The 14,610-nt window shown below is 46.5% G+C and overlaps 1 protein-coding gene across 1 annotated transcript in view; it reads left to right on the top strand.

Moving 5' to 3' along the window:
- PITX3 (paired like homeodomain 3) overlaps positions 1-14,610 on the top strand; it is a 34,013-nt gene that overhangs the window by 10,835 nt on the left and 8,568 nt on the right. The window contains exon 2 of the mRNA XM_014605053.3: positions 5,312-5,461. Within this exon, the coding sequence (XP_014460539.1) occupies positions 5,353-5,461 (109 nt within the window). The 5' untranslated portion in view covers positions 5,312-5,352. The remainder of the gene's footprint in view (positions 1-5,311; positions 5,462-14,610) is intronic.

Genomic DNA, 14,610 nt, shown 5'->3' with positions numbered 1-14,610 from the left:
GTAGAGTCTCTTAGGAGAGAGAGAGAAACTAATCAAGTAAGTTCCAGCAGGAGAAGAGCTATTCCCAGCAGCTTGGTTTCTTGTATGTATTGATAGAGTGAAGGAAGAATAGGAAATCTAATGGGATAACTCACTTGTACCTTGACCCCAGAAGATAACCAAAAGGTGAAACACAGCCACTTTGGGAGCAAGTTTCAGCCTCTACCTAAAAGGCAACTCAGGAGGCAACCTGTAGGTAAAAATCTGCCTAGCTTTGTACTATGGTTTTGTTTTTTAATTGCCTGATGGTAGCACGTGAAAGTATGTGACATGTTTATCAGTCTCAAGTCTACTGTCCTCATTGCAAGAGTCACCATTACAATTAGCTGCAGTTAATTTTGGCTTCAGGTTCTGAGTTTAACCCAAGCAGCCATGGTATATTTGCCATTGTATGACTGAGCGGAGTCACTAGGAATGCAAGTTTTGTGTGTGTGTGTGTTTTTTGAAGAAGGAAAAAGTAAAAGCAAAGACCACACCAAATTAGGCTGGTTCTTCCTGTTTATTTGCTAGGGACTGGAACCCTTGGAGAAGAAGTGAACCTCTTCCCACTATCCAGTCTCAGAGAGGAGGACAATCCAACTTTGAGGGGAAGGAAAAAAAGTCTAAAGAATTAGAATAAGAATGCAAAGCACTTTGAAAGAGTTAATCCTTACTGGGAAACTAGTCAGAACCCAGCAGACTTAGTTATGTACCACAATGGGAGAAGGAAATCCGGCCTTCCAATGTAAAGCATGCTGGGAAAGAAATGGAAAGAATTTGAACTCCTTTACGATGCCAGCTTTCACTCCATTTGGTACATGGCTAATACCAGGACTGGCAAAAGGATTGTGGAAGGAAAAAAAAACAACAACAGAAAACCCCACAAAGCATGTAGGCAGTGGCTTGAATGAAGAGAAGCAGAAGGCATGGTAGATCTACATTGCCTTCTACTAGAAGGAAAGAGCCTATATATGGAGACATATATCTCAAAGCTCTGTGGATTGCTTATCCCAGCTATATCTGCTGGAGAGGTATAAGAACTAGAGTATGTGTTTAAATGTTGTTACCTTTAGCAGAATGCTCCTGGGATGGGTTAAGAGTCTTGCCTCCACTTATTTTGTCGTATGAGAGTTCATAAACCCCAGCTCCTGGAGTCATGTGATGACACGAGAATCTTAGTGTTTACCAAGTCGGTCTTTAGTCCTCATGGTTGTGCAGAAAAGCTTGCAAATGTGAAAGACACAAGCTCAGAAGCCAGAAGACAAACAAAACTGAAGATACTTTTATGAAAGTTCATTATTTCAGTTAGTTTTATGATAGTTTGGAGCTTGAATCCTGTAGGTTTTGAAAGATTGGAGCAGGCAATGCCAGACAAAGCCCAGGCTGCCCTAGGCTTAGTCAAGCCAGCTCTTTCCAACAGTACTAAAATTCAAACAAATGCCAAAGGGACTCCCCACCCCCTTCATAAATAGGGCCCAGCAGCCCTACAGAATAACTTGGAGAAAGGACTTCAGTTTGCCCACATGGAAAAATTATGAGGAAATAGGTTTACTTATTTGTTGTTTTGCTCCCTCTGCTCAGTAAAGATTACAGTACCAATTATTCTGAGGGATCCCAATTTCCAGGGTATGACAAGTTGTTTTCCTCAAGCAACTAGCTCTCAAAGTTTCTACGCTTTTTTCCCTCCTATTTAGCAATACAAGCAGGTGAGTGTGATTGTGGCTCTCAGGTAGAGACATTTTGCCTTAAAATGGACGCTGTTTGGTAGACAAGGTCATGTCAGATGCAGCTGTACAATACCTGCCCAAGTGACACATGCTGTAATAACAAACTTACCCAAGAAGAGAGAAATTACAAAAGAATAAAAGCTTGTCTGAGCCTCATGGTCCATTACAAAAAACACATACATCAGTTTCTGTAAGTAGTTGTACCAAGGGAAGGATGAGACTAACATCACATCTGGCCACTTTTGATTTCTTCACCTGAATGAGCAGGCAGTTGTTTACAGCTAGGGCGATAGAGGGAAGCCTCTAGTCTGTCTCAAACTGACGAACTGTCTTTTTGTGATCTCTTCACCTAAGATGAAATCCACATGAAATTCAAGTAATTAAGCTTTACGGTGGTAAAGCATAGCTATAGCCCCTCTTCGCCAGTTGCGTGAGGTTGTGTTGGGACAACTACATCAACAAAATCATCTTATACTTGCCACATGCACATTCTTTCTGCAACAGGGCTGGGGAATGTGTGCAGACACACCCTAGCCCAATAGTTTGCTTACCTAAAATGCACGTGATTTGGTGCATTTCAGTGGTCTGAAAAGGTTTCCATTGCCATACAAGCAGTTGATTTTTCTTTCTTTCAAACTCTCCAAGCTGTAAACTGAATTAAAACAAAAAACAAAACAAACTTGCCTGTAAAAATGGTTTCAGTCAAACAGGTTTCTCACAATTTTGTAGTAAATGGACCTACTTTTTTTCAAATGGGATTAGTCCAGGTACCTTGCTAAGCATTTTAGTAATTTAAACTGGTTGTACTGCATCTATATAGTCGATTTACCCTTGCTATTGTTAACCTGGAACTGAGTGTAGTTTTAAGCCAGTGAACTGGATTCTCTCCCATCTCATCATTTACATCTGTTCACAGTGGATGGGAAATGCCCCCCTTGCGGCTTGTTAGTGTTTGCACACATTTAAGATGACCACATACACTGCAGAACAGAAGAGGGTGAGGCTGCAGTGCAAGTAGGACCCAATAGGATGGACGTGTCCTTTAGCTACAGACAGGCAGGAGGCTGAATTCCTCCTTAAATCTGGTCCAGTGTGGAGTCAAGCCCTACAAGAGAGGAAATTGTGCTTGACAGATGCAATCATATGCAAATGGCTGTAGAAGAGGGGAAATTATCATCTACAAACATTGGGCAGAAATTCCATCTGCCGCCTTCTCAAGAAGGGCTCTTAATAAATTCTGAGACAGCAAAGTGACACACATCTTAATCAAGACTTAATCCAAGGAATTAATTCACTGCGCGTTTCTGCATAATTCCAAGAGTAATGCTAAAAGCCATGGCAATATCAGCAGCAGATGGACTCCCCCCTTCTCCATGCAAAGGTATTAAAGAAAACACAGCCCCTGTCACATCGCTCCATGTACATACACATGGTGAAAAGCAACAGGGCTGTGTCCTGCTGCTGTCAAGGAGCTTACGCAGTCTGCAGACATCAAAGGCCAGGACTGCAATGAGGTGGAAGTAAGAACCAGCCTCCCAGTGAACAAGTAGCTCCTGCCTCTTCTCCCTGCATAAGGGAACAGAAGCCTTGTGACTTGAAAAAGGGGCAGTGGGGCAACTATGACTATTCTTTAAACAGAAGCCTTACAAAGAAAGAGGAGAGTCAATTCAGAACAATGTCAAGACAAATTTATCAGTACCTAGGAAAGAGAGAGGGGGCAAGGTGTTAAGAAAAAGTGAGAACCGAGGTAGCATGTAGCAAGCATAAAGATGCCTTTGGTTTCATGACTAAGATCTGTCACAAAATATTAAATAAGAATTATCAGAATTAATAAGGCATCCCCCTTCATCTTGCCATGTCTTATATCTTTCACTTTATAGATATTAAAATTGGCTTTTTAAAGATACTCATCTTACCTCTGCCAATTGTATGCAGTAGGAGAGTTTCTTTTTCCCCCAGACCTCAGCTGACTTTGGCTGGGACAGAATAAAGCCAATAATACATTTTCAGAAGTGATCTATGAGGCATCTCACAAGAGTTATAATCCTTTATTTCCACAGGCTAGTCCAAGCCAATAGCCCAATTAGAAGTCCTAATCTCTAATGCACTGAATTTTGGATGTGTAGGAGAGCTTTCAAAGCATCTACATTTCACAATTGATCTAGATTTGCAATGTGCCAAAACTCCATATGCAAGCAGCCAAGACTCTGAAATCCTAACCTGCATCTCAATTTATTGCTTTAGGCCAGTCACTACTACATTTTAGCAAAGCTTGGTTGCTGGCTGTAGAGTAGAAATAATCAGCACACATAAAGGATACTTGAAAATTTGCTGCATATTACTCTTTATGAAATAAGCAGGTCTATGGAACACATCCTCCTCCATGAATGCATCTATATAAAGATCTAGCACTGAGTGACAGCATGGTCACTGATTAAAACCTGAGACCTTACTATATATCCAAGGTAATTCCCCTTTCTAGCAACACATGGCAGGGCACTTAACTCTTAGGGATAGATCCAAAACTGTCTACTTTGTACTTCAGATACCCATAATCAGAATCAAAGCCTCTTTTCCTCCAATTTGACTATTCTTTAATATGCAATATCTGTAGGACATTGATATCCCCTAGGAAAAATGTGACAGAACTGACTTCTCCAGCCTCAGGCTAAGAGGTGGAAGGGAATCTTTAGGGTTTCTATAATCACTGAACAATGCTGACTGCGCTCCAGCTTGGTTGATTTAGGCAATGAGTGGCACAACATGGACCTTTGGGGTCCCTGGAGAGGCACCTGGGAGCTGAAGGCAAAACCCAAAATGTGAATTTGTTTAGAAGTGATCTGCTATTTCACTCAAGATTGTGTAGCCCCCAAGCACCCAAAGACTTTTGTTTAGTGTAGGATTCATCATGGTCATAATGAGTCTATCTTGTTGCTGAAAAAACTGCATTAATTTGCAATATTCTAGGTCAACTTGTATTTTGATAATATTTTGGTGCATGTGTTTCTTGCCTTCCTGTTTGTAACCCTGGTTTCTGTGTACATATATGCTTGTGTATCTGAGCCTATGTTTATACCACTGAAAATCTCTGGTCCTGTCTTTGTCTATCTAACATTATTTATACTCGACCAGCTTGTTAAGAAGCAAAAGGAGAAAGGGGAGGGAAAATATTGCAGCGAAAGATGGGGAGAGCTGGATGTTTGGGGAAGGTGCTAACTACACTTGGCTAGCTGCAGGGCCACTTCCTCAGATCTCCATTACACAGCCTGCTCCTGATGTTGCTATTTAAGTCTGAATGTCACCTATAAATCGGAGGCTGTATCTCTGAAGGCTGCAAATAGAAGCACTGCTAGATGATCTTTGATTTATAGGTTAGCTGAGCACAGAGTTTGGTAAGAACTGCAGCCAGCCTGTCCCCTTTCAGCCAGGAAATTCAGCCTCAGCTGGGGATCTATGCCCACAGGTTGCCTTTACTTTTCCTAGTTCCTCTGTCCCTACTCCGGGTGATGAAGAGAGGAAACAATTTTAGCTTTTCCACCCTACTCACCCTATGCCTGTTTCCACAGATTCCTCCTCCTCCTACATCACCATCCCTCATTTCTACAAAATGGATTTCAACCTGCTGACGGACTCAGAGGCTCGCAGCCCAGCTCTGTCCCTCTCCGATTCTGGGACACCCCAACACGAACACAGCTGCAAGGGGCAAGACCACAGTGGTAAGTACAGTCTCCTCTCTCTAGAGACCATTTCCTTATTTCTAACATTACTGCACAGCATTACTGCCTTTTATGTGCATACACACACACTGGACTTTTCTACTTCACTAGAGGGTAGGCATGGGCCCTTCTCAGGTGGCAGTGCCAGGAGTCTCTGATAAGGACGATTGCTGAGACAGTGCACCAAATCTCTGTACAAAGTGACCATCACCTCTGGTTATACAGACACTAGTCTGATTACATAGGTTCTGCTCAGAAGCCCTGATTTCTGAGCTGGGGCCACATTATGCTAAATGTTGTGTAAGCATGTTATAAATGCAATGGACCTGACAAACATCTCTCAAATTTAACATTGATTTGGACTTAGAATCTGGACTGAGCTCTTTCTTATAAAGAAGTATCCCCCTTGTTCCATGTCCTCAGGGAACTCAGCAACTGACACATCAAGGGGCCACCATCCAGCCTTCATGAGTATCTACAGATGGTCCAAGGCCTCCTGGAGCTGGGTATGGCTGCGACTTCCAGACAGGCAACGGGGAGGAATTAAAGCAGGTTGGAGGGATGCAGGCATCTTAGTGGGTAGATAAGGGCTTTGTTTTAGATGAAAAAACTCAAGTTGGGAGCCTGAAGGCTTCAGATTTTTCCTGAGCTAGCACCTATTTTTTGGTTCTGGAGAAAGGCAAACAAAAAAAGCTGCTTTCTAGGAGATGTAAAAGGAGTGGAATGAGGAGGACTAGCAAAATAGGATAAATATGACCATCTGGTCCTACAAAGAGTGCAGGGAGGAGCAGCTGCATTCAGCCACTTTCTGATTAGTGTGCTGCGTAGCTGTCCTTGGCCTTTCCTCTAGCACCATGTTGACCTGCAGAAGGTATAATACATCCTGGCTAGGGTATTGATTTCTCTCTCACTCCAGGCTCCCTCCTGATTCAGTTAATAGAGATCTGGCTCTTGACTTTGTTGAGGGCAGGATCCAGCCCTCAGAGGCACCTGTGTCCAGGAACTAGGAGAGGCAGGAAACATGGATTCCAACTTTGCTTGTGCCTGGGACTTGCTGGGGGAGTCCTCCCACCAAAGGCTACCTGGGCTGAATGACCAGCTGAGGTAGTTTAAGCCAGAGGCAGGCCTGTGCCAGAGACCCCTCCCTGGGAGGTTCCTAGTGAGCCCAGACCCCTTGCAGATGCCCCCAGTGCCTGTAGGCATGGAGTGCCCAGCACAGCCTGTGTCGGGCTATTTGTAGTGGAGGGTGCTCCCATTACTGCTGCTTCCCCAGACCCCACCCGAGCCCTGCCACCTTCACCGTTTGCTTTTTATAGTGGAGGTGGAAGAGCCTGGTGGGGCTCTGCTCAGATGCTGGAGCCCACCCGTGTCCTGGACTCGATCCGCCCCCCACCACCTCCTTTGTTTTGTGCTTTCATTCCCGCTGGGGGCTTTGCCCGGGGTCATGCAGGAGACCCCCGCCCGGTCGGGCTCTCCCTTCTCAAGCAGGAGGCGCTGGGGATCCCCGCGCCGTCGGGCGCGTCAGCGTCTAGGGCTGCCCCGGCCCGGCGGGACCTGGGGCCGCGGGGTCCTGCCCTGGCTGCGGGCCCGGCCCCGGGACAGTCGCGGGGGCACGGGCCAGGGCTGGTTCCCGACGGGCCGGGAGGACGGGCCGCTCCGCGGGGCTGGGCCAGCTGCCCCCGAAGCCACTCCGCTCCCCTCCGAGCCCGGGCGCCCGCGCCGCGCATCCCCCAGCGGCGCCCGAGGCCGGGCTGCGGCTCCTCGCGAGTCCGGCCCCTCCGCCAGGCACGGGGAAGGGCCGGGTCCCTGCCGCCGAGCCGGCCCCGGAGCACTTGGGGAAGGGGAGGGGTTAATAGATCGGCAGTCTACAAGAGGCCTGGGACCCACAGGTTTGTCTTAATAACAGTCAAACAAAGAGATCTCAGGGCATCATCAAGCAAACTGTTTGCTGGAGACAGGATCATCCCGATCTCACCTTTTCCGGGGGAAGAAAGAAAAAAAAAAAAGGTGCTAAAACTCTTATGCTTGCTCCCAAAACATTCCTCCCCCATCCCCAGGTACCTCCCCTCTAGTTATTGGGATGTAGAGGGTCTAAATGTTCTCCCAAGACCCACAGCTGGCCAGTTCCCTGGAGAAAACTTCAGATTTTAACACTTTTTTCTCCCCACCCCCATTTAGCTCTTAAGGGTGATCATTCCTATTTGAGCTGCACCTGTACAATTAGCTCAAATTAAGTAAAGCTTCTTAGGCATTGGACAGAAAAGGTAGGGGAGAGGACAAGATATAAGCCAAGTGAACCTTATAGCTAAGTCCCAAAGTTAAGTGCAGATGTTGTTGAGGGAGAAAAACCTCACTCCTTCCATCTGCTCAAGTTCACTAACTTGTAGTTTTCCCATTATCCTATGAAGATGCTGCTTTTCCTTATCCCTGATGCTCAATCCAGGTTCAATAAATTGTCATTAGCACCTGGTTTATTTTTTCAGCCCATACCTCCTTATATAATTCACTACCCCAGTCCTTTAAGCTCTCTCAGTTTTCTTAAATATATTCCACTTCAAAGGATTCTTGAATCCCTGGTAAAAGGGAAGTTATTTATATTGGGTCCAGAGGCTCTTGGGGTGAAAGGCATTTATTATGGTTGAAAACAGTCCAAGAGTCTATACTCCCTTCTACTTGTGTGTCAACCTTTTTTTATATATTTAGGTTGTCATCACTAATATAATGCACAGAGCAATTCTATGAAATTTAGCTAACAGGAAGTCAGAAAGCTACAGACTGTCATTCCCCTCCCCACCCCCTTATTTAAATTACTCTGCTTCCAGTTGCTTATATCTGTTTATCCTCATACCTGGGTTGTCATCTCTTCACTTCCACTGCTGCAAGTTGTCTGTTCCCTCCCTATATCTTGCCTAGTTCCATTCAATTTCAGCTGAAAAAATCCTTAGCAACTTCTCCCCAAGGAAATGTGCCCTTTGTCCTTGAAGACAGGTGAATGTTCGTTCTAGGTTAGCCATTTTGTCTAGGGTCTACTAGTTAAAGCAGTGGACTCCAAATTCTGGGTTCTCTTCAGGACTTGGTCACTGATTTGCTTTGACTTCAGGCAGGCTTCTTTCTCTCTGTGCCTTGGTTTCCCTGCCTCTGAAATGGAATTTTATCCTTGTGCTTCAATTTCCTGGGCAGCAGCAAGCTGTAACTAGCATTTGATTAGGGGTTGGATGGAAGCTATTAATTAAATCCCATGTTTCCTTTATGATAGAAAGGATAGCTGGTTACCTGAAAGCAAGAGAAAATGTAACTTGTAGCCTTGTAAAAGGCAGTTTAGGAGATAGGTAAGCTCATGTCAAGCTTTCAATGTCTTTGCTCAGAAAAGACTGTACTGTGGATGCACCACTGCATTACAAAAGGGAGCTGAAGGGGACACCCCCTGAATCACCAAGCTGTAAATATAATTATAGCTAGCACAGGTGGCAGTACAACCTGTAGCTATTAATCTGTTTTAATTTTGCCTCATTTAATTTGTTCAGGCTGAAATTTCCATGTTAAATGTCTGCTCCAGGATTAACCTTTCAAATTTAGCTACTTCCAAGAACAAAGTTGCAAGGAAAAGTTGTGCTCTCATCAAGCAGTCTCTCAGCTGTGTGATGGAAAAGCCCTAGCAAACAAGGATGCAGAGTTTCGCAGGGAGTAGCACTGGTGTCAGAGATGTGCTCGTGTCATCTGGGTAGAAAACCTGTCTCAAACTGGTCTAATTATAAGCCTCTAAAATAGGAAATGTGTGTGCTCAGAGCTGTAAGGGTTTAACAGCTAAATTATCAATATAGTGCATCTGTACTGGGCACACTCCAACCTCTCTCAGTTCCTACATGTGACTGCACTGTGTACATGCCATCCCAGCAGGATGACCAAACATGCCCCAACCTACACCTTCAAGAGATTAAGGACTTTGTCACTGCTTAAACAATTGCAGGGAAAGTACCTGAACTGAAAGCAGAGACATTCTCCTGCTGATATCTCTGAAGGAGGAAGAAGTTATTCTACTAGGAGTGAAGAACAGTAGAGTTGAGGAGTATGGTGTGACGCCTCTACATCACCCTTTTCTGCAGCATCTGGAACTGAACCCATTATTCCTGAGTCCCACTCTTCCTTTGCTGCCTAACAAATACGTATAGGAGAAACCCATTGGTAAAACGTATCTTCACCACCCACTAGTGGCAGATCCATGCATGAAGGGAAAATGTTCTTTTCTGTCACTTACCCTGACAGCTCAACAGGCAGAGGTTCTTTGCTAATGCCCTGTAGATACCAGCTCTGATGATGATTTTCTAGATGGGAGGGCAACATGCTTTTTTAAGTTTATAAAATGTAGAAATTGAAAACATAATGGAGAAAATATAAGGCTGCAGAATCAAGGGTTTAGAGTTAGCAAATGCCAGAATGGCAGTTACCCGTGTGACCCTAATTTCATCCCCCTTGTAACCATGTAAAACACAGTGTGGTCCTTAATGACATGACCACATGCTTTCTTTCTGCAGGACTTGTTCAGTAGGAGTTGCAGGTGCTTATTACCTCTACAAATTAGAGCACTCACATCTAAGCTACAGCTACCTGCTAATGCAGGTGTGACCAGAGTCTATTCATAGGACCAGTGCTGTTTCCTCATGTTTTCATGAGGAAGTTTACTAGTATAACTATACAGCTAAAATTCCCAATTGGTACTTAATGTGTAATATGTGCCCACAAGGAATTATGCTAGTATAGCTAAAATTGGCATAATTATTCAATTAAGTTCCCCTGTGCTGGGCAAATCACTAAACAGAGTGGATTCTATCCCTGCTTTGGGCTGGAAGTATTAATAGTGAAGGATCCTCAAACAGAAGTGAAGTCCCTGCATCTCTGCATATGCTTCTAATTAAGCGACTGAGTTTTTTTTCTTAGCTCTGAGCAGCTAATTTCTGCTAAAACCACAGTAGTTTTATTGAGTGGGGGTAGGGGGAGGAAAGCATGTAAAATATTTCCCATCCTCTTACAGATTATTAGTAGAGGCTTATCCACACACACACACACACAAGTATCTCCAGTTCTTTTTTAAACAGTAATCTAGAAATAAAATTGTCCTTTGAACAGTGACCATTAGCTGGCCCTACTTACATACAGGGCTGATTCTGACTCCCAGTTACAGTGGTACACGGCCCTCCTCTTAGTGAGAGCTAGGCAGGCAAATTTGAGGGTTCAGTTGGTGGATGGGTGGAAGAGGAAACATGCTGTAGTGTAACTACATCTTGGGCTGCTTGACACTAGGAAAGACAGGATTCAATGGCATGTGCTTCCTTGCTTTTCTCAGTAACAGAGCTGGTCTTCCTTGTTCAAACCCCTTAACTTAGAAAGTGAGGAACCTTTGGAAACAGGGCATATGGGCCACTGTTAGCTTTGCCTACATTTTAGCATGTTCCAGTTCACTAAGAAGGAAACTGATTATGCGGTGATCCCCCTTCTGCTATCTTATACCATGGGAGACAAGATAGACCCCGTACAGGGTTTAGGATGGGATGAAGACAGAAAAACCAACCTGCTTCCAAGAACCCTAATGAATTGATGTCCCCCCATATAAAAGTTTATAGGTCAGCAGACTAGAGCAATTTCTTGTTTGTTCAGTTGTATATTTTCATTTCTTAAGACACCCCCTCCAGGTTTCCAGTCTCCTAAGTACCAGCAGCAAATGAAAAAAATGAGTCCCAGTTTGATGACAGAATATGGAGACTTTGCTGTATCACTGGTCTCTACTAGGTTGCTGTGAGCAGACACCTGTTTAGGGCTGTCTGTGGAAGCCTCATAGTACTTAATGATCAGCTCTCCATGTCTATGAATATGTCCCCATCTGCAAAGGAGCCTTGGGTTACATGACCATGGAGACGGAACTAATCTCCCATCCTTAGAAGCAGTTGAGGCAGCATACAGGAAATTATGTTACCACTTTATGGGCTGGTTCTGTTTGAGGGGGCTGGGAGCAACCTGGCATTTCTTCACAGCACAGAGTTCATACGCTAACAAGTATACTAGCTTAGAAGACTAACACAAAGGTCAGCAACCGTTTATAGTGGGCCACTACTTGTGACCCAGCTGTTGATCCCCTCCACAGTCTCCAATGCACCTACTGCCATATCTGTCATGCACCAGTGCCTCTGATGTGCACCACTGATTCCTGTCCCTAACAGCAGTAAACAGGGGCAAATTCAGCAGTGGCAGTAAGAAGAGCCTACAGTAGAGGGCAAGAGGCAGTAGCAGGAAGGGCTGCAGAGAGGTGCACTGCAGAGGGTCAGTGACATAGTGCAAGGTAGAGAAGGGGGATGCTCCAGGATGACCTGCTTGCTGTGGGCTGGCTCAGACTACAGGCTGGATCCAATCACTTTGCAGTTCAGATCTGATCTGCAGCTGTAGGTTGCTGATCCCTGGGTTAGAGGACTGCCCAGAAACAGATATGACAGTAAACACCTCTCTCTTCCTACATGCTTGTTTCACTTATGGTAATATTCTGTACCCATACAAAACAGTCCCCTCTCATTGAAACCCAAACAGAGCTTCTGCTCTCCCCTGTCCCTGGGCAATGGTTTCCAATCTGGAAAATATCACTCATCTTGACAAAGGCTGTTTTGTCACTAACATGACATTTTCCTGCATTGCTCCCCTTGTATACACTTAAGGGGGGGAGGGGGGAGGGCAGTGTTCCCAGCAGTAGTGTACAGGAGGCACTGGAGAATATTCATAATTAAATGATACCACAGAAAAGGGTTTGAGGGTCCCTTGGTAAAGGCAGAAGCTGACAGGGATGGAGACTCGCTTAAGACTGGTATACATTTTCAGAGCCTCTGCTGCTGTACCTGGGGGTTTTACAGGGACAGTGGAGCCCTCTAGTGGAGATGCTGTGTATACCAAGAGAAGTTTTTATGCTGGTAGGGCTGCTGTGCTGTCTCACTGACATAACGTTACCCATCACAGCTACAACTCTACTAGAAACTAAGCCAATGAAAGCACTTGATTGGCACAGTTACATGTACACCATGGTTTTTGCTATCACTGTGGTCTAAAGGGTTTGAAATTTTTCATGGTCCTAGCTCAGGGGTTGACAACCAGAGCATGGCATGTGATAGCATTTTGCTTAGCATTCGTGCCTCAGGGCAGACAGCAGGGAAGGGGCCGGGGCTCCACTGCCACAACACAGGCTCCATGGCAGGTATCAGGGGCCTGGCCCAGACTCTGGGCCAGCTGTGGCGTGCTGCACAGAGGTCTGTGGAGTCCCATCCCAGCTCATTGCTGGTGACAAGTGCATGTGTGGCTTGGGGCGGATAGTGGGGAAGGGACCAGGGCTGTGCTACCATAACAAGGATCAGGCCCCCCGTGGCTTCCCTATGGTTTGCCCCTGACACACCAACATCTTACAAGTTGCGGTTGGGGTGTTTTTGGCACTTGTCCCAAAAACATTGCCAAACCCTGTCTTACCTGACAAAGCCATAGCAGCAAAACCTCACAGTAAAGATCTGACCTGGCTCTTTGAAATGCCCAGTAAAATGGGGTTCCAATCTCAGAGTTTTCAGCTGGTCCTGCAAAGACAATTAACAACACGTATAGCACTTTAAGCACAATTCCTGTTCCAGAAGAAGTAAGGAGAAGATAGGAACACATGAGCACTGATCTCTGTGGCACAGCTGGTTAATGTGTTCAGCTATGAAGCAAAAGAAGTGTGGTTTTCACTCATTCAGGGATGTTGGCTGGGCTGCGTACCCTGTGGTTAAAATTCAAAAGTTAATGCCTAATGTGGAGAGGGACAGTTCTGCCTTGAGAAGGGCAGTTGAAGTAGGTGACCTTTCATGATCCCTTCCAGCCTCATTTTTCTGTGGTTCTATGACCTGGCACTTCCATCTAATCCAGAATCCTGTCCAAGACATTGGCAGAATCAGATGCTCCCAAGGAAGGTGGAAGGAGCCGTTCAGGGGTGGCTCCAGGGGGGTGCAGTGGTGCGCTTGCACCCCACTTTGATTCCTCATTGTCCCAAAGTTTCAAACCAACTGCCTAGCAGTAGTGGAAGCATTTCTAGTCAGGCAGTGCTGAGGGAGTCACTGGACTTCATGGCTTATTATATTTTACTAGCCATGGGATTGTCAACCAGGGGTATGTGTACCCCTAGGGGTACTTAGAAAGGCCATAGGGGGTAACGCGGGCAGGGATGGAGCGTACCCCAGGGAGCGACAGCAATGTCTCCCCTGGCGCGTTCCCATACTTTGCTTCTTACCTGGGGGAGGGGTGCATCGGGTGCTGCCAGCTCCATGCAGTACAGTGCAGTGCCTCCCCACCCACCACCTCAGCTCGCTCTCTGTGCCTGCTCCAAGGAGCAGGGCTGGGGGGGCGAGGGCAGCAGTGCCTCTCTGTGGAGCTGCACATGCACTGCCTAGCCAGCTGGTTTTGTGGGGGGCTTGCATGCAGCAGCCACACTGCCACCATCGCTACCCTGTGCCACCACTGCTGCCGTGCCGCTTTCTCACAGCCGGTCACAAGTGCAGCTCCGTGGGCTGGTGACAGGCAGCTTGTGATTGGCCAGGGGTGAGACCTATCACCAGCCCATGGAGCTGCGTGTGCGACTGGCCGTGAGAAAGCGGCGTAGGGTGTGGCAAAGGCTGCGGTGCGGGGTGGCAATGGTGGAGGTGGCAGCGGCAGCCTCCGTGTGCGAGCCTCCCCCTCCCCACATCTGGTCATCCGTGTGGCCTGCAGATGGGCACCACTGCCATCGCCCCCCTGGCCCTGCTTCTGGGAGTGGTCACAGAGACACTTCCCTCCTCCCTTCTTGATCTGGCCCCACTCTGCCCCTTCCCCCACACACACTTACCTCCGGGGGGAGGGAGGGGGTGTCTGTGTCTGCATCTTTGTGTGTGTGTGTGTGTGTGTGTGTGTGTGTCCCCTGCCCACCTGGTGGCAACAGGCACATGGCATTGCGCAGCTCTTGGGACAGTGGGGTGCAGAGTCCAGCCTGCAGCAGCAGCTGCCTCTGCCCCGTGCACAGATCTGGGGGGCACATGCTCTTTGGGCTTCCAGCAGGGTGCGTACAGTGACCGGAGCTGCACCCCCCCGGTGCCCCCTGGATGACCTGCTCTTGTGGCTGC

The sequence above is a fragment of the Alligator mississippiensis genome, chromosome 6 (assembly GCF_030867095.1).
Source record: "Alligator mississippiensis isolate rAllMis1 chromosome 6, rAllMis1, whole genome shotgun sequence".
NCBI classification, from domain to species: Eukaryota; Metazoa; Chordata; order Crocodylia; family Alligatoridae; genus Alligator; species Alligator mississippiensis.
This window is presented reverse-complemented; position numbering and strand designations above follow the sequence as displayed.